This window comes from Corvus moneduloides, chromosome 1 (assembly GCF_009650955.1).
Source record: "Corvus moneduloides isolate bCorMon1 chromosome 1, bCorMon1.pri, whole genome shotgun sequence".
NCBI classification, from domain to species: Eukaryota; Metazoa; Chordata; class Aves; order Passeriformes; family Corvidae; genus Corvus; species Corvus moneduloides.
The window spans coordinates 145,862,619-145,888,452 of record NC_045476.1 but is presented as its reverse complement, the minus strand read 5'-3'; the positions used below and the strand labels follow the sequence as shown (position 1 = coordinate 145,888,452).

The 25,834-nt window shown below is 36.1% G+C and overlaps 1 protein-coding gene across 1 annotated transcript in view; it reads left to right on the top strand.

The window, feature by feature from the left end:
- LRP12 (LDL receptor related protein 12) overlaps positions 1-25,834 on the top strand; it is a 51,899-nt gene that overhangs the window by 18,097 nt on the left and 7,968 nt on the right. The window contains exons 2-5 of the mRNA XM_032131286.1: positions 11,325-11,381; positions 18,281-18,416; positions 19,868-20,070; positions 24,621-25,722. Coding sequence (XP_031987177.1) covers positions 11,325-11,381; positions 18,281-18,416; positions 19,868-20,070; positions 24,621-25,722 — 1,498 coding nt within the window. The remainder of the gene's footprint in view (positions 1-11,324; positions 11,382-18,280; positions 18,417-19,867; positions 20,071-24,620; positions 25,723-25,834) is intronic.

Here is a 25,834-nt window from a genome sequence, read left to right as displayed (position 1 = left end):
GCACATGAGATGTAGGCTCACTAATAAAGGTGCAGCAGTAGAGCAGTGTTTTCCTTCTTTTCAAAAACCCTCGTGATTCTCCCCCACCCTCCAATATCAAGTACTCCTACATTATTTCAGTCTTTTTTGGAAAAAAAAAATCAGTTGTAAATCTGAGTCATACTGTAATCTGGAACCAGAAGCTTGGATGTTTTGCGGGTTCCTGGTGGAGATTCATGGAGTAATAGCAGATTATATTTTTATTCTTCAAGCTTATAATAGGTTTATGATGGTTGCAGTTATTATTTATGAATAATGATTTAATTTCTTCTGTTAACACTTTTTCAAGGTGGCACAGACCCAAATCATGAGAGGAAAAGAGGATAACCAGCAGTATTATATTTTAAGAATATATGACCTGATGAAGCCATGCTGTTACCATCTAACTTGTGATAGTTATGAAATCTTCTGATTGTAGATGGTTAGGGGTTTTTGATTATAATTTTTTAAAATATAACATATCAGCTCTATGTAGACTGTTGTGTACTAACATTTGTTCCTGTACTTAAAAAGAATTAAGATGAGAAATAATTGAGCATGATGCAAAAACAAAACCAATTTTTTTACTGCAACAGTGATTTAAAGAAACCAGTAGGTAAAAGTATGAAGCATGTGAAGAGTATGAATCAAATTTGCAATGCTCTTCCCTCTACTTTATAAGTAGTGTGCAGCCCACACATCAAAATTTTCCCCTAGTCTGGCACTTCTCAAATGTGACGTAGTTTGAGATTCTGAAATGGGATTTCAGAAAAGGATAGTTATTGCAGTTGAACACGTACAAATGGTCTGAGCAGTTCTTTTGTAAAATAACTGAGTTTTAGTACTTTAAACACAGCTGTTTAAAACAGCTAGAAACTTAGGGTTTTTCTAGTTTTTTAAGTAATATAGCAGTGGAAGTGTCCAAATAGGAGGGGGTAGACTGTTAGGTTCAAATTAATGATAGGGTCTAATCAGTTAAGAATAGGCTTCTAAGCCTTATAAAGGACATTTAAGGATGGGTAGGCAGTATAGTCTCTCTTGCTTCCCCTGCTAATTTCTGATCTGCTCCCTTTTCCTTTGATTTCCTCAATCTTTTTTTTTTTTCAGTTGGGATTTAGCGGCAGTGTAGGTGACTGAATTCCCTGTTTGAATTGTTTAATTTTGGTTTAGTAATCTCTTTTTTTTCTACTCTCCATCCAATGCGAAACACTGCATTAGATTGCCACCTGAGAACATGTACAGCTTGCAGGCAGTGGTCAGTCAGGTAACCTTCTTTATACCTGGCTGGGCAGAAGTGTAGGGTGTGACATGAATAGAACTACTTATGTGCTTAAAATCAGGAATCTTGTTGAAGCTGAGCCAGTGTCTCTGCTAGATTTCCAATTTCCACTGCCTGCTGCCAAGTATATTAGAGCTGTCTAAATAGGTTGTGGAATTTTTGAGTGAGAATAAAAAAAAGTCAGGTTCTTTTCTGTCCTTGCCTTTTAAAACAACAACTGAGAAACTTTAACTGTTTTTTTTGTTCTGAAACTTTCACACAAAAATCCTTCTGTTAAGTCAAATTAGTTTAGCTGCTACTTTAAAATTTTGTATTTTGTTGATAGCAGACTCAAAATACGAGGAAGAATGGAAAGTGACTGGGAAGCCACACCTATGGAGCAGGAATGGGAATCAATTGTAGACTGCAGCATCTTCCAGACGTTTGCTTGATGTGTCCTGATGGTGCTTTGGGCTCTGTTTTAATACTCCAGCACCATCTGGCTGGCAGCATCTATGTCAAATTTGTATTATGCTAACATCTCAGATGAAAGGGAATTTTATTTATTTTCTTATGTGTGTTGCAACAGCATTCACAATTGTTGTAATATTAGTGAATAATGTATGCAGTGCCTAATGAATCCAGAATGAGAACTTGTGTGGCTTACTCTGAATGGCTGCAGCAGCTGAGCTTATTCCTGAAATTGAGGTGGAGCCTCCCTGGCAGAACTGGAACTGTGGTGAGCAGAGGACACGCTGCGGGTGTGTGTATTGGTACATCCCACAGCCTGGCAAGAGGGGATTTGTGGAGCAAAAGGAGTTAGGCTGAAGACGTAAGTTTGTGCTGTATATGTTTCTAAAGGGTTTTTCTTGGACTAGCTCTAGTGTGGCCCAGAAAACTCAGTACCCATTACAAGTAGGAACATATCCTCTAAAAGAAATCCAGTTTGCTCGTTCCAAGGCCACAGTGTAATGTGCATGAAAGCACAGAAGGTGGAGCAGATCAGGAGATTCAGAAACATGCCCCTTACGTGAAATAAAATACTAATGTAGACAAATCCCAAGTTCACACCACAAAACTATCAGGAATAAAGGATGTATTATGTATTATGTTTTGTTAGAGAAGCTAATAGATTTGTAATGACCTGATCACTGAATAATCTTCAAATTCAAAGCATTCACTGATGTAGTGAACTTAAGATTTTTGGTGTATGTGTTAGAATAGTCAATTTCTGAAGAAGGAATGTTGACTTTTTTTAGGTGTGAAGGTAGTGTTACAATGCTAAGGAACGTAAAAGTAGTAGGATATTTAGCTTTGGAGATTTTTAATTCAGTGTTATCAAGATTATAAAATTATATAATCACAGAATGGCCTATGCTATTAAAAGACCGTCTACTTCACCTGCTGTGGGTAGGGGACCTTCCACTAAACCAGGTTGCTTCAAGCCCCATCCAACGTGACCCTGAACACCTCCAGGGATGGGACATTTCTATGGGGAAAAAACTCCTCTGTTCCTCACCACCTGCACAAGAATTTCCTCCTGGTATCCAAACTAAACCTGCTCTCTTTCAGTGTCGTCATTACCCTTTGTCCTGTCACTACAGGCCCTCACCAGCTCTCTTATAGGCCCCCTTTAGGCACTGAAAGGCTGCAGTAAGGTCACCCCAGAGCTTCCTCCTCTTCAGGCTGAATAACTACAGCTCTCAGGCTTTCTTCACAGGAGAGGTGTTCAGCCCTCTGATCACCTTTGTGGCCCTGCCTATAGCAATAAAAGTATGTGTGATATTCATTCAAGTACTGATTAACTTTTGAGTTTAGACTTTGTACAGTGAATGCTTTGGAAGCTTCATGACTGTTTTATTCGTCAAGAAAGGAATAAAAGCCTGTTTTTCAAAAGTGTCATGCAAGTACATGTTGTTCATGAAGTCCCTCTGGGAGAAGGAAAGGACAGTATGAGGGAGTGATTAAAAGAAAACAATGTGAGACAAGTTTCGAGTATACAGTGCAGACTTTCAGCAGCACCATACCCATTATTTTATACCCAAGAGTAATTGTCTAAGCACACAGTGGTAGATTAGATACTGGTTGTTGTGAAAGGTAAAAAAAAAAAAATCTAAAACCTATGTAAAATTATTCCATTGCAGAATTGATTCTTTAGTTTTTGTCTTAGTTTACTAAATAAAGTTGCATCACAGTTGGTCTAAAATAAAAATTGTGCCACATGAAATAACAGCACTGAGTATTGTAAACAAATTCTGTGCTTCATCTGCTTCTACAGTGAAATTTTATGTGGTTATTTCTAGCTTTTGTATCATTAAACATTTAAATAAACGACTATTTCATCTATTAGTCATTTTCATTCTTAATTAAAGTACTTATGCCACTGTAGTGTTCACGTATACAACACTTTCTCATTTCCTGTGAACATTGGCTTTCACTGTTTGAAATTTTAGATATATTAGCTGTATCTTCTTTGTAGCAGATATTCTTGTGTTACTGGAATTTGAAATAAAGGTTGTCACTGTTGCTCTGCTTGCCTTTAGTAGAGAATTCTGACTGATGTCTGCACAGCACTGAGGCTTTCAATGTTTCTGTGTATTGCATGTGTAATTTTATATTAAAATAAATGGTTGTTTAATCCATCCCTCACATAAAGAATACTTTGCATCTTGCTGTACATTTTAAATCTGATTTACAAATGATCACGTGAAATTCTGATGACTCCAATACTTAACCCTAAGGAAATAAGGAAAAATAAGTGAACTAGTTAATGCCAAACTACTGATTTAAAAATAAATACAAAATCTGTCAATATGTCTTTTGGAGATTTTGCAGCTATGCTGGAGATTATCAGTTAATGCCTAAAAGTCAGTGTCATCCCTTCTCATGATGCTTTTTAAATTGCCTTTTGTCATGAATTGCATGCTACCCTTTGTAAAGGGAGAAAGCAGCAGTAGGGTGTAGGACAAAAACTTGTAGTCAAAAGTGCAATACATTATGTAAAAAAAGGCAATAAAGACAGAAAAATATGAGATTACTGTGATGTGAATTTTGTTCTGAGTAGTTGATCCAAATACATATTGGTGCACAAACTAACTTTATTTCATGCATATCTCTAATCAAAGGGATGTAGTGATTGCAAACTAAGCTGTCAGAAGGCAGAAAATGGTGGTACCTGTAAAGGCTGGGACTGGTTTTGTAGAAATTTGGGAATGATACTGCTGCTTTGCTTTTTTACTGGATATAGAGATATTATAAGTGGTTGCTTGGCTTCGGTATGTTCTGAGCTCTGCCGCACCTTAATTTAAAGCATTCCCTGTAGCAATAACTCCCTATTTCATGGACTGTTCTGGGAGGGTAAGTTTCAAGCTATTAGATTGCTCTTACTTTTTTTTTCTTTTGCTCCACTGTTTGCTTCACTTTCAGTTCCTTCGCTCTTGTAATTTGAAATGCACATGAAGCTCTTCCTGTCTTCTGAGGAAGGGAAAATTTGAATTTCTGTAGTTCAATTTAGCAGTGGTTGGAGAACATATGTTGCACAGATAGAAAAGAACCTACAGAAGAAACCATACTTTCAGAGACTCTGGGTTATAAATGAGGAGAAACATGTCTAGTCCTTTTTGTACGCTCATGTCCATCTGAGATTACAGAAAGTGTTTCCTTCAGCTGGTACTCTCATTATGCTGAGTGCTGATCCTTCTGCAGTACAGGAGAGCTTGGCAGCAGTATGGCCATATACCTATGCATGTGTAGTGCTTGGTGGTGGTTACAGCTTTAAATTCCTGTGGCTAATGCATTTTATTCTAAATGCCCATTAGTTTAACAAATATAAGGAAAGTGTTCAAGAGATGAGGTTGTGAATGATGAGTCAAAAGACTGAGGAGGCTCCTAACTGATTTTTTTTGGCTTGTTAACTGCAGGTGACCCACAAGTAAATAATTCAATACAGTATTTTGGGTTACATGCTAAATTAATGCTTTAATCATAGAATTGCTTGTGTTGGAAGGAACCTTCATCTAGTTTATCTGAAGAAGAGCAGTAGTACTTGTTTTTCTGTTGGTCTCCCACATGTCCTGCTCTGAGCTGTAACATCATAACCATGGATTAACCGTAGGCGTGGTAGGTAGGCAGTGGCCTTTGCACTTTTCTCCCACAGACTCGGCAGAGGAGCCTGCCTGACTGTGGTTCCACAGGACACACGGCATCTCCAGTGGAAGCTTGTTTTTGCACAGCTGTGCTTAGGTGTTTGCAGGAGGTAGGCCACTGGCTGGGGCTGTCACAAAATGTGCTATCAAAAAGGATAATTCCCAAGAAACCTGATGGAATATTGCAGAGGCATCATGGATTTTTCCAGCTCCTCCCATATCTGTAGATGAAAAGGTTATTTTTATTTTTGAACTCATAAGTCAAAGTACCATTGTTAAGTGGCTTTTTACTGAGGTTATATGGAAGGCAGCACCAATTCATTCATGAAAGCATATAGTACCCTTGTTTTGTTCAGTTAGAAGCAAAACTTGGTGAAAAATAATGCAAGGTGACAAAGAGGCAGCTTTTTAAGTACAGGGTGGAAAGGAATTTTGGGAGTAGGATGAAGAAAGGAAGTTTGGTCATGAAATGCATTGTCTAAAGTAAAGCAAGTCTAACATGTATCACAATAAAGGGTGTTTAGAAACACATTATGTACAGGAACTGTTGTTGATCTCTTGTCCCTGATAATTGTAGTTCAAGAAAAATACCCCGTCCAGTCTGCTTATGTAGCATTCATTATGCACCATAGTACCTTTTAACTCAAGTAGTTTAAAAAAATCTCTCTCTTCATAGCCATTCAGTTACAGCGCTTCTTCAATTTATACAGTTCTATTTATAGGTGGTTGTAATTTGGCAGTTAAGGATAATGGCACAGGCTTAATCTTGATACAGAAGAATTTAGCTTCAATGGAGATAGGTGTGCATGATTTTTCTTTGTGGACAGTAACTACTTAGTGTAACAGCAGAAAAAAAGGTGACTTAAATGGCCTTTGCCACTCTTGATTTTTTTCTTTTAATTTTTTCATTTCAGCACTCATTTTTCTTTAAAACACAATCTAGATTTAACTTAGTCTCAAGATACATGATGTTAATTCAAACTGAAGTTAGAGAGTTTGATTTTACAATCACAGTGAACAATGTTGCATGTACCAGATCTTTGTGTGTACTTTTGCAGTATTTATCACTTCACTGTATTAGATTAGTATTGCTCATTTTAGTCAATTTGAAATCAAAATGGCTTCATTTAAGAGCCATTATTTGGTGTCTCAAATATGTCCGTATTTAGGTAAACTTATTTTTTGTCTGAAGCCTTCAAGTTCATATATATATGTATCTGGAGTGCAGAAGGTTGTCTTGTTTAATCTGAATATTTTGACTAAGGGACACTTAATTCTGGGAGGGTGGAGGTAAGTGGGGGTCTGTTTGGTTATGCCTTTTGAAAATGCATGAATGTGAGTAAAACTCAAAGGAGTAGCTCATATCAGGACCATAGGCTGAGTTTTATGCTCCGAAGTTATATGCACATAATCCTGTGAGTCTGATACTCATCCTATTTTGAGGGAGCTGTGCTGCTTAGGCTGTGGGGAAGGACGGATGTGGGGAAGGACGGATGTGGGGGTGTAACATCCCAAAATGAAGGCTGCTGCATTGTGATTAGCCTCCACAGTGAGGCTCAGCACACCGCTACTATCTGGGTTTCAAATATATGGAACGTGGCAGCCGATTTTTCCAAACATGTCATGTTTTTCAAGTGTGTAAGCATTCTTTTCCTTTGCTCTTTAGTTGAAGTGTTTGCTGCTGCCACATTTTCTTTGTTGCCAGCCCCACTCCCCTGGTCTGTATTTAATCTCCTATCTGTGATGAAACTCAGAAGTAGTTAGTGAGTCAAATACCTTTCAAGGCTATGGGTTTTATATTTTGCCTAGTTCTGTTCACTTCTCCACACTATGTATAGGACACTTGGACCAGGATATTGGGAATCGATGTGACAGTGTCGGGATTTTCTGGGTGGGATATGGGATGTTTACCATAGTTGCGTATAGATTTGCAGGGGAGAAATACACCAAGTGCTGGAAAACCTGAAGGCAGACCTAGTGTCATCTTGCTTGCTTCTGTGGTCGGTCAACTGTGAGACATGAATCAAAAGGAATTAATTCAAGTGTCTGAGGAACTACTTGTCTGTCTCTGCCTGCCCCTTAGACGAGGTGGCACTGCAGCCCAGAGAGTTTGAGTGGAATAGAAAAAAGTGGTGGTCAAAAGGACTGGCTTTGTGCTGTGAAAGTAAAACAAAATTTTATGGATACCTCTGTCAGAATCGGTGAACAACTTTGACCATAACCATTCTTTCTTTGAACATTTGAGAGATTTTTAAATTTGTTGAAGACAAAAAGGCACCTCAAAAGTTGGAGGTTGTTCCATGGTGTAAAACATTCTATCAAGAGTTCCACTCATTTAGTAACCAGTTGGGTGAGTTTTTTATATTGCAGTCAAGCAATCTTTAGAGATATTACTATGAATGGTGGCAACAAACTCATGTACACCTCAGTAGAAAGCCATTAAAAGTACTTTTCATACTTTTGTTTAACCTTTAGGTTACCAGTAGTAGTTGTAAACTTTTGTTTACAACTACTGGCAGTTGTAAACAAAAGTTTTTCTACTTTAATGGCAGTAGAAAGCCATTAAAAGTACTTTTCATACTTTTGTTTAACCTTTAGGTTACCAGTAGTTTAAAATATCATAATCAATTTACCAATTTGTTTTGTTTTGTTTAGAAAAAGCGTATTAAGTTCTTGATTTTATCTTGACGCTTGTCCATTTGAATTTTTTAACATACTTGCAGTTGCTGACCACATCTTAAGTTGCAGGGCTAAAGTTGATATACATTGCTGTTTTGTATTTGTACTAAGTGTTTATAAAAGGATGTGAAGAAGATGGGTATAGTCCTGGTTACAGAAGTGATTTCTCTTAAGAAGTCACCAGAAAAAAAAAATGATGGAAGACATTGGTTTTAAAAAAACAATATTGGCTTCTCACAGGCAGAACAGAAGGCAGGAGCTTCTTGGTGTGTATCTTCCAGTGCTGTGCTGTCACACTCCTGTAACTGTTATGGACAAACTTAGTGCTAAGTTTTGTTAGGTGACACCTGTTTCAGTTTAAAACTTCAGGTTGAAATGTGAATAAATAGTAAATTAGTCTTTAGGACATAAAGAAATATGAAAACTTACTGGTGACCTAAGAAATTTTTTTTTATGTTTCATATTCTGCTGTTTTAAGTAGACTAGCAAGAATTTCAAAGATAATTATGTTCCCATATCTTAATGGAAATTACTGATCTGATATATTGGTCTTCTAGTAGGCCAACTTTATGGAACCATGTGATTATTTGTTGAGATCACATAAGGATCATTGCCTAAAAATTTCATAATTGTGTCGGCAGTTAGTAACCCTTAAATGTTTTAAATGGCATCCGAACACACTATTTCAATGACAGTTTTCAATGAAAGAGGAAGTAATAATCGGAGAGATTTCTCATTTTTAATATAATGAAAGTTTATTGGGAGTTTATTTTAAAAAAAAGACCTTACTTTGATACTATAGTACTTGAATCTGAATTTAGGCTTCATCATCATGCATTAGTGCCATTTCTGACTAATCACTGAAGTTTGACAATAAATCTGACATCACTTCATCTCAAGAGATTGTTAGATCGTAAAGCATATTTAGATGGAAAATACTCAAGTGTTCTCTCTAGGTATTGGCTTAAGTTTTCTTAACTCATTAATTCGGAGTTAACGCATACGGGATATGGATGCAAGTTCCCATTTTAGTATGCTTCTCAATATTACTGATTTATAGTTTTTGTCAGTCTTTGATATATATAGACTTTGTTTTCCATCACTTCAGTGTTATGTCAGTCTTTTCATGTTTTATTGTATTTTTATCAGAGCTGATTTCATTAGTATTCTGGGTTTTTGTTTTCCTGATCTTTATGTACAGGCAGCTTGTCAGGAATTCAGGTTCTGGGAACATCAATGGAGTGTTTAGATACTGACTGTCTTCAATGTAATTACTTCAGGGTTTTTCATATTTCTAGATGTTTGTGAGTTCCTTCTTTTTTGTCATGATGTTTGTTTTCAGTGTTCAAGAACAGATATAGCTGTATGTGCTAGTGCCCCTTTTTGCAAGTAAAAAGGTGAATAATATTTGAAAGATGAAATGTCAGTAAGTTATTTTTAGGTTAAACAAAAAGTCTTGAAATGTATTAATGTTTTCTTTATGCTGATGGAAATAATAGAAGACAAAACAATCAGAAATGTGCTTCTATGGAATTAGTTACAAGTAAAATAATTTTCCAGCAAAGATGTTTATTTTGTAAATTGAGAGCTAAGTGTTACTGTATACACAAAATCAGAGTGGCAACATTCCTCAGCATGTCAGTGATATGCAAAGTGGAGAATTATTTGGAAAATAGGTTTTTAAAACTTAGAAGTATATTTTACTTTAAAATAGTTTAATTGAAAAATAATTGCTCACTAATACAGTATTGGAAATAGCTTTTGTTTTAAAAATACTTCAGTGTTTTGAACATTGAGGAGAATTGTTGCAGTGTGGATTTTTTTTTAACAATTGAGACAAAGTAACTTGGTATGTAAATATATGCAGTGAAATTAGTACACTGAAAATGGGGTGGGAAACATGTCACTTTAAAGAGCCAAGGAATTTAGTTTTAAAAAATAAATTAAACTTGACATTTTTCTACAAATTCTGATCATCAGGTTTCTAACTGTATTGTGTCTTTAAAAAGCTAAAAATTAGGTCTTTCTGTATTTGGTGTCAACCCTGGGAGCAATTTCTGAAATATATTCTGTGCAATCACTGCACCAGAGGAGCACTGGGATGCTGGCTTCGATATACTATGTTCTTGGTCAATTCGTAACAGTCTTTAAATTGGTATAAAAGGAATTTGTGTTTTCTTTGTATATTTAAGGTTCTTGTTACCCAGACATACTACACTTACATTGCAGTGCTGGTCGAACAACTGATAGCACATTCATGAAAACCTGTGTGACATGGCAAAGCTTCAATATTAGAAAACTTTTGAGGGATTAAGAGTTGTGGTTTTAAGATTTGCTTAGTGAAGTATTTTACACTTTAGATACACTGCCTGTGTTCAAAGGAGCTTACGTATCAAAGTAGCTCTTTCCTTCTGAAATGTCTAAAAGATTTTATTAAAAATTTGTTGTAAAGGTTAAAAGAAAAGATGATGGATAAAGGAGAGGAGAAATGCACACAAATACAACTTGATGTGTCACATCATGTACCAGTACAGCCACCTGCCAGCAAATATATTGGCTTTAGCAGACTTCCTCTCCGTTGGAGAGTACAAAGTGGTATGGGATTTGGAGGGTTAACTTTTTTGTCTTTTACTCTTGATGACCATATGGGTCTTGTTCATCTTTGCAAGTGTACTTCATTTTAATGAACATGGATGGGGAGTTACTCTTGAAGGTAGCTGTTTCCCTGCTGTATCTGATCCGTCTTTCTGGATAAAGGGTGTAGGCTGCAATTTTTGTGAGAGAGATGGATATAGTCCCCTGGGTGTCTTTATTTGCATAGCATTTGCTTACAAAACTTGGTCCAGAAGGAGATGGGGAAGATGCATTAAAACAAACCTTTCTTGAAAATAAAATAGCGCTGATGCAAAATACAAAGTTGACCATCTAAAATGCATAGTTTCTCAAAACTGCCAGTATCAGTCTTTGCTTGTTCTTTAACTTTCTAGTATATCTAATTGTTCTGAGTAAACTAACAATGCTTGTGTGGGGATATTTTTTATTGTATAGTAACTTTTTCTCTAGTTTTTCTCTTTAATTTATGATAAAACTTATGTAGGACCTTTCATGTTTAATATTAATTAAAATAACTTCAGGTTTGTTCGTTCTGTTCTGTTAAAAGGTATCTGAAGAATTTTTACAAATTTTATCTTGGAAATTAGCTTATTCATTATGTTTAATTTTAGGAAATGGTGCTCTTGCAGAACATTCTGAAAATGTGCATATTTCAGGAGTGTCAACGGGTAAGTCATTTTTTGTAATGTTTAAATTTCATGCATGACTTAAATAGTAAATATTGAAAGCCACCTGGTATCTTATGAAGAGATATTTGGCTATAAAAATTATTACTGCCTTTTGCAGCATGTAATAAGGAATGAAGCAACTGGAACATGGAAAAATTCTCATAAGATAAAACTGATACCTGCATGCTCATGAACAGATTATGCCTTTCTAAGTGGACTGCTTAATTATTTTTCCATACAAACATTGAACTAAGAGAAAAGTTGATTTAAGTTGAATTGATATTTTCTTTCCACAGTAAAGTTTTTGTGAAATGAAATTTACTGAAATGTAATTTTGGACACTATCAAATAATACAAATCCAAGAGTTATGCATTTCACGTGATTAGATTTAACTGAAACTACTGTACACTTGACTGCACAGCTTTCCTTAATACAAGAAAAAAAAATGTAGAACTCATGAAACTGAGAAACTGATGAGATGCTGGGAGAATATGGGGTATAAAAGCAACACATACTGCTTAAAGGTTTCTGTGTTCTCTTCCAATAAGTCGATTTTAGGCCTCTCTGGGCAGCAGCCGCAGTTGGGTCTGTTGTGTGTTAGTGATTGTGGAACTGTGTGGCCATTGAGGTAATGGAGTATAGACTTTGTTCTTCAGATGCTGTGCAGTGTCAGCAGCTGCTGGGCATGGTTTATCATACAGATACTCAGAATATGTGCGAATGGGAAGATAAAGGCTCCTCAGCAGGTAGCAGAATACAAGCGTGATTCTTACCCTAGGAAAGCTGCCACTCATCTGTGGAGTTCAAACTGATTTTCACACACCCTTCTCCTAAAATAAGAGTCAAAATGCAAACTTGTCCTTTTTGAGAACAGCTTGTACATGTTGCTGTAGTTATCCTTCAGTATTGCTTTAAACATTACATTGCTACTTGTATGGTTAAGTATTTGGACAAATTTATGGTCAGTGTATAGTTAGTTTTATACCCATTGCTTTCTATATCCCTTTTATTGTTCACCACTCAAAGACTGTTAGAAGTCTAATTATAGAAGATCTTTCTTACCCATTATTGTGCTGCGTCATGAAGAATGCTGTTGCTTTTTAACAGTACTGGTGCACCAAGTATCATATATACTACATTTATGGCACACTGTAAATAATAAATATCAACATAGCTACTCGCCACTGTTGGAACAATTGTTGCTGGAATTGGAATGGATGAGAGACACTAAGTCAGCCTAAAATCTCACTATGCAGCTTTCAGGGTATGTTTTAACAACCCCTCACTCCTTTGTTTACTGCAAGGGTTGTGTCACAGGTCACAATGCAGGCAGAAAAGCATCTGCTGGGCAAGGGGTGAATGGAATTTTTGACTCTGCTTTCAGTATTTTGGCCAGCATGCTTGAATAGGCAGTGCCAAGAAGAGCAGAACACAACGTACTTTGTACACAAGATAACAGCAGCTGGTAGATAGAACTTTAACTACTGAGAAGAAAGATCCATGTAAAAATAAATAATAATAATAATAATAATAACAACAACAACAAATATATATATGTGTATATATATATAAGTATCTCCTATGTTCTTTTGTTTTAAAATAGCTTTCCGTATGGGGAAAATAAATACTGTACTCTTGAGTTTCTTTTTTAATACAAAGTGCAAGTTCTTCACTGGGGAATTTTGAAGTAACTGGAAAGGGGTGATCTGTTAAGGACAACCTGAAGAAAGCATATAGAGTAGCCCTTTTTTTTTAAGGAGTATTTTCCTTACTGCTCTTTGTATGTACATCTCAAATGTTAAGTGCATAGCCCAAGTATAAAAGATAGGGATGAATGAGATGATTTTTGTAGTTCCTTTGAAATAAATTGTGTCTCTTAAACATATTTTCAAACTTGCAGGTTATATGTTTCATCAGGCATACCTGGATAGGTTTATATTTTGCAGAACAATTTTAAGCAGCGTTTCTGTAAAATAGAACCAAAGACATCTGGCCTTTAATCTTTCTAAATCCAACTTTCACTTGGTGTTGAAACCAAGCAAGCGATTTTCTTGGACAGTTGCTACAGAGACAGGATTTAAAATGAAATTTTTGTCTTGATGGTAGATTTCCTGTCATGCTGCTGCTGTAAGGCTACGTGACCTACCTTACTAAATTATGTTTTAATAGCACAGACCTCTGTGGCCTTTGGTATTTATGCTTCTGCTGTATATTATATCTGCCAAGTTACAGGTACATCTCTAATATATGAACGTGCTTTTTCTACCAAGAACAATTAGTGGAATGTTGTCTCTTTGCATATAAGCTATCACTACAGAACAAGTGTTTATGCCTTTAAAATCTGAAGGGTTCAGAAATATTTTCAGGTCTGTCTTTGAGGTATGTTGAGCCATAATTGTCACAATTGCAAAACCAACTCCCCCATCTCCCTAACCCCTCACTCTGCATTTTAAGGAACTGCAGCACTGTTTTTTATATATATTTAAAAAATGGTTTCTTTTTACTGAATATGTTTCTGTATTGCAGAGCAAAGGGCATTTTAAATTAAAGCCTTTTGGTTTGACCTGGAGGCAAAGATTCCTATGCCTTCTTCCCCTGTAGTTCTCCAAATAAGACTTCCAGTGGCTCCCAAGAGTTACAATGCAATAATTATCCTCCCTATTCACCGTTTAGACTTTATCACAACATTATTCTCTTTTTACTCTAAGCTGTTTTAAACACCTTCAGATCATTTATCCAGCTGCATTCATGTCCTTACCATGTCCAATATAATGCATACCTTATCATCCTGTGGTTCACATTGAAAGCTAATTCTTTTATCTTTTCAACTAATCTCCTGGCATTACTGTGAAGATAAATCCCTAATCTCCCTCTCCCTGCTTTTCTGAAGTGACTTTTTTTCCTTGACATGTTGTTCACTCGTACTACAGGTACTTTACTTCTCTAGATCTTGCTACAGAATTTTTGCATAGGTTTCTTAATTATTTTCTTGTTATAACTTGTTAGTTGAATTTGGTACAGTAACCTATACATTGGCTCTCTTCTGTTTACCAATCAATATCCTGTAGTTTATGATAATGTTCTGTAATGTAGGATGGTAAACAAATTTCAGGAAGAAGGAAATAAGAAAAACAGTTGTGTCTGTTTTTAAGAAGTCTACAGGAAAACCCATATTCCCAGAAAATTATGTGCACAGCTCTTTTGACCATTATTTTACACTCTAATATGTGAAACATCCTCAGTTCTAATTGCAGTATTGCAATCTACTGAACAGTTATATCAGAGTAACGAACAGAATTGCAAATAGATTGTTAATAGAATAAATGTTCTCAAAGGAAAGAGTTTGAAACAGGTAGGAGATGGATGAGTGGAATTGTACCAAAGAATATGAGGGCATTGAAGGGAGTGCAAGCAGCAACAGCATTCATGTAGAAATGGTTGTGCAGAAGGAATTTGTTCCTCCCCCCAGATATTATAGCCACCAGCATGAGATTTGAGAACATCTTGGGCAAGCATCACTGGGTGTCTTTGCTTCTTTACAGTGCAACCTTCTTAATTTCTTTTGTGCTTCTGCCTTGGTTGCAAACTCATTTCCTTTTATCCTGACTCATCTAATTTTCATTCTTCTGTTCTCTTTTAATACTTTAATTAAATTATTTCAAACCTAATCAGTTTTCCTGTAATTTTAAGTTGTCCTAGACATAACTGACCTATATGACAAATGCTTACAGGGCTTCTAGCAATTGAGATTTAAAGTGCAAATTTTGTGCAACTTTAAGTAAGGATGTTTGCCTCTATTGATACATTTCTGCTTTATGGGCTGCCAGTTGGATTTTCTTCTTATCCCATATCCTTCTTGATGTTTGCTTACATTCTGCATGTTTACAATTACATGAATACCGTGTATGTTACCTTATAGTCTCAAAATGTCTAGGAGAAAATCCTAGTTAGGCAGAGGGTTAGGAATTGATTTTAAAGGTTTGCTATTGTCTTTATAAAGTATATTCCCTTTAAAGCTGTTCTATTTCAAAAGGTTATCCTTGATTTTAAAAATCTCGCTGAGAAATTACTCTCTCTCTAAAAGACAGCACTTCTGAAGTGCAGTGTCTGCACAGTTGATCTTGACTTCTCTATGCTTTTTAAGCAAACAGGAGATTTCTGTTGTCTCCTGAGTTATAAGTAAGAGATTTGTAGTGCATTAATACATATCCAGTATGCAAGTGTGTTTAGCTTGTCTAGCCAACTTGAAGTTAAGAGAGCTGTAATTCACTTTTCAAGTCCATTCCTTTTTTTTTTTGAACCCCCACTTTGTAATATGAATACTTTCTTCAGTTCTTTCTCTCTTCTACAGCACTTGTATAGTTTTGTTCACCCCTTATTACTGTGCCTGTGGTCATTCTTGCTTCCTCATGCCCACCATAGTCTGCTTCACTCTCCCTGTATTGGATGCTGTTGCAAATGCTCATATTTTGCGCTCAGCTCTGTAGTGTAAGCTTTACTGGAAACAGAGAAAAAAGACATCTTAATAAAAGAATAAAGAAATTACAAGGATAAGGTTGATTCTTCAAAGGATAAAAAAATCTTGAGTTTGAGTAAAATTGGAAGCTTTCATGTGCTCTGTAAGTACTACCTTGGTTATACAGGATTTTTATGTGGAATTTCTTCCATTCATACTTGCGTAACAAATATATTACTGTTTGTACTGCTGCAGGATTTATGTATGTTCATGTTTTTGGAGGTGAACTCTGTAAAACTGAACGAACACATGTTGAATGGATTATTTTTTAGGTATTTTAGTGCAAAAATTCCTTTGTCACATAAACTTAATATCTTCTTTAGAGGTTCTCAGTGACAAAATTTTGCCTGCCAGTTTGGAAATATCTGATCTCAGGTGTGTGTTGTAATGTAAATTTCACCTCCAGGCAACATTTTTGAAGCTGGGGACTGTTTCAGTAGTAACCAACTAGTATGTGGAATTGTTGCCAGCATTTGCTAGCTTGGTATAAAACGTCTTATACATTCTTCTACATTTTTGCCTGGTTTTGTTTTCTATGTTTTTTGGTTTTTGTTAAAACTGCTATTTCACTTTAACAACTTCATAACCAGTTTTTCTTTCAAGTCCTTACATTTAATGCCTGAACAAATGTTAAGTATAAAAAGATCACTTACAGAGGAGCTGTGTTCCAAATTATCATGGTGTTAGAGCACCACCTATAGGGTTTGCTCAAAATTTAAGAAGAAAGTGAATGATTGCATATTCAAGTGAATAGTATCTTTCTCTATTTTGCAACCTTTTCATCCCAAGATATTAGGGCAGCTCCTGTGTTCTACAGTTAAGGTATGTTAATACTTAACTGTGCAGCATGAGTAAAGCTCTAAAAAGGAATGTGAAAAAATATTTAAAGCATTATTCTCCTACAGATATACAGGAAAAAGGTAAATTTACTGAGTTTTATTTTTGCTGCTGTATTTAAGTTAATATAGAAAATTCAGACATATGTCAGCATTTTTTAATCTTTTAATCCTTCTAAAATATATTTAAAAGTGCATTTGTTATGCCATATAGAAATACCTTAAAGTAATAATAATTTAAAATTATAACTTCTAATAATTTCAAGTCCCTATAGCATTGCAAAATTATTTTAAAAGCTTAAATGTGCATAAAAATAGAAAACAATAACCTCTCCACAGATTACATTACTGCAACTTTTGCACTGTTATAAATGCAGTTCATTCTTCATCCTTTTTGTTTATTGCATCAGTTCTGATTGGTTATTTTAATCAAATAGGAATTCTAAAATCTTTTGATGATCAGACAATAATGGAAGTGCTTCCTTATTTGTCATAGTTCTTGTGTTCAAACTACTGTGTGTAACTTACTGGGCTACCAGTAAACCTTGACAGCTTGCAGATTTTTAACTACCAGTGGTAAAACTGAAAAATAAAAGCACAGAGGGCAGTTATTTTTAATGTGTTTTCTGACCACTGAGACTTCCTCATAATTTGAAGCTCTGTAGTGAGAGTATTCTAGCCTTCCTATTTATGTGAAGGTTCTATATATGCTATATGACAGGTGTTGGATATGAGGCTGCTAAGGGGGGGGGAAACAGGAAAACAAAACCCACGAACTTAAGTGTAAGTACATTACTTCAAATAAAATCAGCAGAACTGAGAACACTTGAGCTCTGGAAGGAACAGCAGCTGAGTTAAGGCCATGTAGAAAGCTACACCTATAATAAAGTAAGAGTACAAATGACTGAGTTACTTCAGTTCTATATAATTAGACCTATCAATATAAGCTTTCTAGTCCATTATCAGAAATGTAGTTCTGTAGGTCTCTCTGCTGCAGTAAGTGCTCTTGCCTTTCAAGCATTTGGAATCATGTTTATGAAGATCATTTCCATGCCAAGAACTGGAAGGGGGGAAGTATTTAAATGATGGTCAAACACTGGTCTACCTATGACAGGAAATTTCAGCTACTTGATTATTTAGCTTTAATTTGCTTTTCATCTTCTAATGCACTTGTCAGTATACAGTGTAAATGCATGGTTAAATTGAACTGAATCTTTGTGAAGACTAAAAATAAAATTTAAAAATAAAAAATCTTTCACTTTACTAGTTGTCAAAGTCCACATAGAATAATCTTTTTTAATCTGTAATAATAATTGACATAAGTAAAAACTGCCACACTGGCAGTGTTGGAAAACATCTTTTGGCTGACACGTTCCGTTAAAAACTCCTTTAGAAGTTGTGGGTTTTTTAATTGGTACGTCATCTAATGCACTCTGATATTTTCCCTGATTAGTGCTATTTGGTTGGGTGGGGGTTTTTGTCCTATATTTTTTCGTAAAAAATAAGGAATTGATCAAATTGCTTTCAATATATATGTGTATTTTAGCTTGTGGAGATATTCCAGAACAAATTCGATCACCAAGCGGGACAATCACGAGTCCAGGGTGGCCCTCTGAGTATCCTGCCCGAGTTAACTGTAGCTGGTACATCCATGCGAACCCAGGGGAGATCATTACTATAAGGTAACAGTGCTCCTGTATTATCCATGTGGATTGAAGAAGTACTAACCAGACATTTTTAACTGCCACTTGTGCACGTACCAGTTTTCTCTTCCGTCCTGTAAGTGAAGGATTTCAGTTCTGTCCTTTGCCTTTCCTTTTATCTGATTTGTTCTCACACAGCCATGTAGCATTTGTTTTTAGCTGGAGAATTGGTGACTAGAAAAAATGTCAATGTGCTCATTTATTTGAATCCTTTTAATGTGTCTGCAACATAAGAAATTTTCATTTAAAAGTGTGTAGAGTAAATGCTGTAATGCTTCATTGCTGTGAAGTCCCTTGGTGTGCTTAATAATGTCGGACAAATAGTGAGTCAATAGATAGGACTGCACTTTAGGAAGGGCCGAGTTTTGATATAGGGAGCTCCTCACAGTTTCCCATATCTTGTAACTTTTCTAAAGTAGTAATGTAAAAAACTTGTGGATTCAAGTTCTCATCAGTTCATTTCCAGTTACTGGTTTCTTGTAGCATTAACATACAAGTTAGTACTGCTTAGACTTGATCATGAAATTGCATTACCTGTAGATTTTCTTCATTTTCCAGTATAGACTTGTTGACCTAAGGAACTGCTCTTCATTATGAAATATTTTCTTTGACACAGTTACTTGTTTAAAGTACTGCTTCTTAATTTAAACAATCTTTCTACTGAATATTTAACTGGCATAAATGCAATGTAAAGTAGGTAAAACTGTTCAGCTACTAGAATGCTTTCTACACATTTCATACTGTTTATTTTTAATAAAACTCTTTTTCTTTCATGTTGTTTCCTTCCACTCATATGTATCACATTTCACTTCTGGCAGTGCTCTGTTGTCTGTGCAGACCTGTTTTGCACAGACTCTCTCCCCCTCACACGTCATTACCATGGCAGCTTGTCTTGATTGAGTGCAGCCACACCATGGCATTCCATGACATAAAGGTTGGGTAGCTGAGTAGTGAGACTGGGAGGAAATCTTACCTGAAAACATAGTTTTGAACAATTTAGCTGTATTTATAATGTCAAATCATATTATTGCCGTAAGTGTAGCATTAGCTAAAATTCTCGTGAAATTTGGGTTAAACAAAATCACTTAGTAGTATATGAAAATCATTAAATGAGACACATAGGGACAATTTCATTAACAGAATTTATTTTTAGATTAAGACAACGTGTGTTTTTGTATAAAACTGCATTTCTGTAAGTGGTGGATGCAATATTTTATCTGACAGAACGCATTCTTGCTGTCCTCATAATCTAGACGTATCAGCACAAGGTTAAATCCTATTTCTACATGGGTAGAAAAGCTACTATTTTTACTTCAGAAATATTTCTTTATTTCAAAAAGAACTTCAAGCTAATTTCCATGTGTAGTAATTAATCAGATTGTTTGTGTAATATTGAGTTCAGTAGCAATTTTGATATTTTTCTTTTTCAGCTTTCAAGATTTTGATGTTCAGGGATCTCGACGATGCAGCTCAGATTGGTTAACAATTGGAAGCTACAAGAATATTGAAGGCTATAGAGCATGTGGCTCTTCCATTCCCTCACCATACATCTCTTCACAGGATCATGTTTGGATAAGGTTTCATTCAGATGATAGCATCTCCAGAAAAGGCTTCAGATTGGCCTACTTTGCTGGTATGTTTCAAATGATATGTAGTATAATTTTATGGTTTCACTTTTTGTTTCCTGTTCCAAGAATTATGTCCTTCTAATGGGGTAAGTATTGACTATGGGTATTTCCTGTAGTCACCTCAAGGTTTATTGAAATCAGAGAAAACATAGATTAGGTAATGTATTTTGATCCCATGCACAACTTGAATATTCAAAGTGGGAATATCAGTAAGCAGATTGAATGATTTTTTGGGAAGAAAAAGGTTAGCCATTAGTAGTAGGTACCTAGAAGTTCTTTTAAAATAGTTTAAGATTTGAAATGTTTTCGTCAGACTAAAATAAATTTATTAAAGTAGTTGGGTAAACTTCTGAGTATCATAAATACAGTAAGAGAGGAAAGAAATGGCAGGATATTTTTTTTTTTACATTTCTCACAGAATGTGCATCATTTTTCCCATTTCCAGAAGGCATACTATCTTTTAAAAAAAAAATCTAAAAAATCCCCACTGCATTAATATTACAGATTAATCCAGCCAAGTGCAGACATGGTTCTGTACCTGCAAAATTTTTCTTGTGTAATTACAGGATGTGATATAAACTAGTTACCAGTAGTAATAGTTTGAGAGTGTTTTGTGAGGCATTCTTGCTCTATTGGATCTTGCCAAGAGGAGGAAGCCAGTTGTGGCTCAAGACTAGTTCCAAACTTTTCCTGACTTTAAGAGGTATTACAGTTTTATATAATAGCATGATTATGGTGTTCTACATCATGATCATCCCAAATACTGGATTAGATTTTTCTTGGTTTTCACAATGGTTTCATGTTACCTTGCTCCCTCCAAGTGTATGCCTGTATCCATTCACTGGCCTGCTCCAGATCTCTGTGCACACCGACTTTTGGCTCCTCTCCTCCATAAAACAATTCATACTCTTACACATATCCAGTGCCACCCACCTTCAAAACAATTCCAACAAGATTCAGTAAATCTAGCCCTGATCTCTAGTCTAAGCTGTATTTGCTCCTGTTCTGTACTCTGCACTCTTCTTACCTAGTAGCTTCCTTCACTGTGGCAGTCTCTCACAAACAAGTTTCCAAGCAGGCTTATCCATCTCTTATCACCTGTTCTCAAGTCTACAAAAAAGCTCTTTCTATGGTTCAGCTCCTTGCAGTTTAGCAGGTCTTGGGGAAGTAATGCAGCCTTGCATTTGATGCTGGCCCGGCTTTCAGGGCAGTGCTCTACCTGGGTTTGGTGCACCATCTCACCAAAAAACGTATCAGGGAGCAGGGAAGAAGCCAGTGGCTGATCAGTCATCCTGTGCTGCTTTTTCTGCCAGTGGCCCAGGGGAACAGTTACCCTGTGTCAGGCATCAGCTTCTGCCCTTTTCAACTCCCTCTCCAAGTAGGCACAGAGGAAAGGCAGCATTCCTTCCTGAGGGATTTTGAGAAGGAAGGATACCTTGGATAAGAGTGTGAAATGGGTAGAGGAGGGAAGCCATGGGCTTTGTAGAATTTTTCTGAAAACCCTTCCCTTTTTCTCTGGTCTTGAGACAATTTTGTTATGTAACCCCTCTTGGAAGAAGCTGTAATATTTTCAATAATAAGCAGGTTTTTATGTTAATTGATTTCTTCTATGTAGTGTTGTAGATTAGAGTGCTTAAGACTTTAATCCTAAATTTGTGAATGTCTTTTTTAAAAGAAAGAAATACTATTTTGGGGAAGTTTGTTCATTTTTTAACAAATGAGCCATACTGAAACTTTGGCTTGAGTTTGCTCCCTATGTTTGATACAATACACAATTGAGATGAAAGTGTAGTGTTTCAGTGATCAGAGTGGTCTTTTAATGTTTTAAACCAATCTGTATATAGGAGAAGAGTTGACAACTGCTCTAATAATCATCTGGTCATTTCTGCCTTTGAGTGTCAAAAAAAGCTCTTGAATGCTAACACTTTTGCTATGCATTCAACTGTGCCATTATGTTTGGTTTCTTCTCATTAGCACTATGCAGTAGTGCTCAAATTAACACCTCAATAGACTGTTTAATTCAGTGTTTTTAAAGCTACTCTCAAAGTTGGCAAGTCATCGTAGAAAAAGGGGAACAAACACTAATGCATTAGTTACTTGGATGCAAGTTAAGCCTATCTGTGCTGGAATGATAGAAACACTACAGATTCCAAGTGCAAAAATGGCCCTTAGGGAGCCCCATGTTTAAAATTGGATGTTAAAGATAGGTCATGTAAATTGTTTGAGTTAATTCTTGTTTAAAGAAAATAATAGGTAAATATTTATATTTAATTTAAAACAAACAAACTAATAGAAAAAAGCATAATGGGTAGGAAGGGTACTGGGCTAGAAAGTAAATTTTGTGCCACTTTTACTTGCCTTTCTTCCCTCTGTCTTCCTCCTGCTACTTAAAATTTATCAGCCATTTTAATTTTGGGAATTGCAATGGGACAGAATTTACTAGTGGTGATGTAGAGTGAAAAATACAGTTATTAAAAGCACTGAGGTCAATGTCCACGGTAAATGCATGAAAGACTTGTGTTAGTCCTTTGGCTGTAACTATATATGGGTGCTGCTAATGATCATGTGCTATCCTCAAGTCTTTTGTGGTGCAGCTCCCAAAGTTATTCTTACTTAGTACATCTCTTATCATTTTAAGACTCTTTTTGATTCACAGGTGAATTTTCTTTATGTAAGGATTGCATGATTGGTGATTAAAAATGCTACATCAGGATCAAGTATCCCAACTCTTTTCTGGGATGTTTAAAAGCTTTTAGAAGGAAGGGCTTGGGTTGAAATTGTATCCTCTTTTGTTACTGCAGTATTCCTGTCAAAATTTATAACTCCATGTTACAGCTTTCTTTTCAAGCTCTTCCAGGTTCTGCAATGCAGAAGGACTGAGCTAGATTTTAATTAGTACTTGTACAGGTTCATTGATGCATATTCTATATTGCCTGCACCTGTGGAGCATAGTCACTCAGTTTAGGTAGGACTAGTCTAGCAGTTCAGTTTTACAGGTTTTGAATTCAAGGCCAAGGTTCCAACTTTGCCATACTAATATTGTGAACCGTATGTATGTGTGTGACTGTACTATATATATATAAATACTTACATATCTGTAACAGAACAAGAAGATGGTATCATTTATACTGCATCTCTTCGGACTTTTTTTAGTGAAATTAAGGTTTTCTGAAAATCAGTCACTGGCAGCACATACATTTTGCTCTCCTTTCATTCTTCAGTCTCTGAAAGCAAATTTGTAGACTAAACATTCTTTAGCAGTGCTTGTAACATTTATCACTGTTGTTGATTTCATTTTTTCTGCATTCACTTTTTAAAAGCCTTAGCATTTGTGAAATTTAAAAATGATGTGTTCTACTTTTCTAAAGAAGAATTATTATTTTAAGTTAGAGTATTTATTTTTAATGCTTTCTGAGAAGATAAAGTAGAAAAAAGGAGAACAGAGGTATGATATGACTTGACCTATCAGAGCAGATTAGTTGCAGCAAGGAAAATTCAAGCTAGCTGTGAAAACTTTTATCATGTTGCCTAATAAAGCACTGGAACTTTAAAAATACTTGATTGCAGAAGGTGCTGAAGAGCCTAATCAAACACCAGTTAGCCTTTTTTTGAGCAGATGATTTGATTAGATGGCCTCCATTCCAATCTGAATTGTTCTCTTGTAAAAAAAGATAGAACATGCTTCTCCTGGGAACATTAGGATTTCAGTGAGTTCATCATGCTGTCTTTCCTGTTTCCTTATTAAAACCTTAGGCATAGTGTTCCTTAGAATGAATATATATTTGTCTAGTTTAGTTTCTGAATTACTGCTGTGTAGGACCATCTGCATTGCAGACTCATTTTAAATTTTTTGACCATGATAGTTTGTTTTATAGCAAATTTTACATTCTGTACAGTGGTTTGTAGAAATAAGTGATTGAAAGTGATACAGCAGTGTTTAACTCAGCTGAACTGTTGCAGAGCTGAAATAGCTTGGATCCCAGGTATATTTGCTGCACTCTCATCTTAGTTGCTCCAGGAGAGGCAGGAGCAAACAGTGGGAAGAGGAGAGGACAGAGGTTTCTTTCTTTGGTGGTAATGTGTAATCTTCAGCTGTCAGCTTCTGTCTTGCCTTAGATCCTTTGGTACAAAGTAGGAACCTCCAAAAGCAGAAGAGAGTCTGACTGCTTTTATGGGAAAGAATTTGAGGAGATAACCAGTACTGCAGCACAAAATGTTTCTGTATTTTGAGTGATAGATGGGAGAGTATTTTTCTAACTTATTGTTAGCATATTAGAAGTCAGATTTCTCAATAGCTATAAATGAGCATTGGTTTTTTTGCTTGGGTTAAAGTTATTTGACTGAAATCAGCTAAGGATAAGGTACATGCTGATGTGTTGATGCAATTTTGCCTTGAAAAAACTGTTTTATCTTGAAATTTGCTGAAAGTTGTCATGGTTTACAGACACTTCAGGCATTTGCTTTTCCCTTCTGAAGTACCTGGTACAGGAAATAAATATGCAACACAAACCATTAAAGTGCTAAACTCTAAGAAAATTTTTTTTTCTACTTCCAGGGAAATCTGATGAACCAAATTGTGATTGTGACCAGTTTCATTGTGCTAATGGGAAGTGTATTCCAGAAAGTTGGAAATGTAACAATATGGATGAATGTGGAGACAACTCGGATGAAGAAATGTGTGCCAAAGCTAATCCTCCAACAGCTTCTTCCTTTCAGCCTTGTGCTAACAATCAGTTCCAGTGTCTTTCCCGCTTCACCAAGCTTTACACTTGCCTTCCAGAATCTTTAAAATGTGATGGTAACATTGATTGTCTTGACCTAGGAGATGAAATAGACTGTGATGTGCCAACATGTGGGCAGTGGTTAAAATACTTTTATGGTACTTTCAGTTCTCCCAACTATCCTGACTTTTATCCACCTGGCAGCAACTGCACCTGGCTGATAGACACTGGTGATCATCGCAAAGTAATCTTGCGATTCACTGATTTTAAACTTGATGGTACAGGTTATGGAGACTATGTCAAAATATATGATGGGTTAGAGGAGAATCCACGGAGGCTGTTGCGTGTACTGACAGCATTTGATTCTCATGCTCCCCTCACAGTTGTTTCATCCTCAGGACAGATAAGAGTGCATTTTTGTGCTGACAAAGTGAATGCTGCAAGAGGGTTCAATGCAACCTATCAGGTTGATGGCTTCTGTTTGCCCTGGGAAATCCCATGCGGTGGAAACTGGGGGTGCTACACAGAGCAGCAACGCTGTGATGGCTACTGGCACTGTCCAAATGGAAGGGATGAAACCAACTGCACCATGTGCCAAAGAGATGAGTTTCCCTGCTCTCGAAATGGTGTTTGCTACCCTCGTTCAGATCGCTGCAACTACCAGAATCATTGCCCTAATGGTTCAGATGAAAAGAACTGTTTCTTCTGTCAGCCAGGCAATTTTCACTGTAAAAATAACCGCTGTGTGTTTGAGAGCTGGGTTTGTGATTCTCAAGATGACTGTGGTGATGGCAGTGACGAAGAGAATTGCCCAGTCATTGTGCCCACTAGAGTGATAACTGCAGCTGTCATTGGGAGTCTTATTTGTGGGTTGCTGCTTGTCATTGCACTGGGATGTACTTGTAAATTGTACTCACTCAGGATGTTTGAGCGAAGGTAAGTTGAACTCAACTTTATTACAAGTTTAGGTATCTTGGTATTGTCTGTACTTGAAGCAGTTTTATTGCCATACAAATATTGTTGCATGTGATTTGTAAATATACTGTTC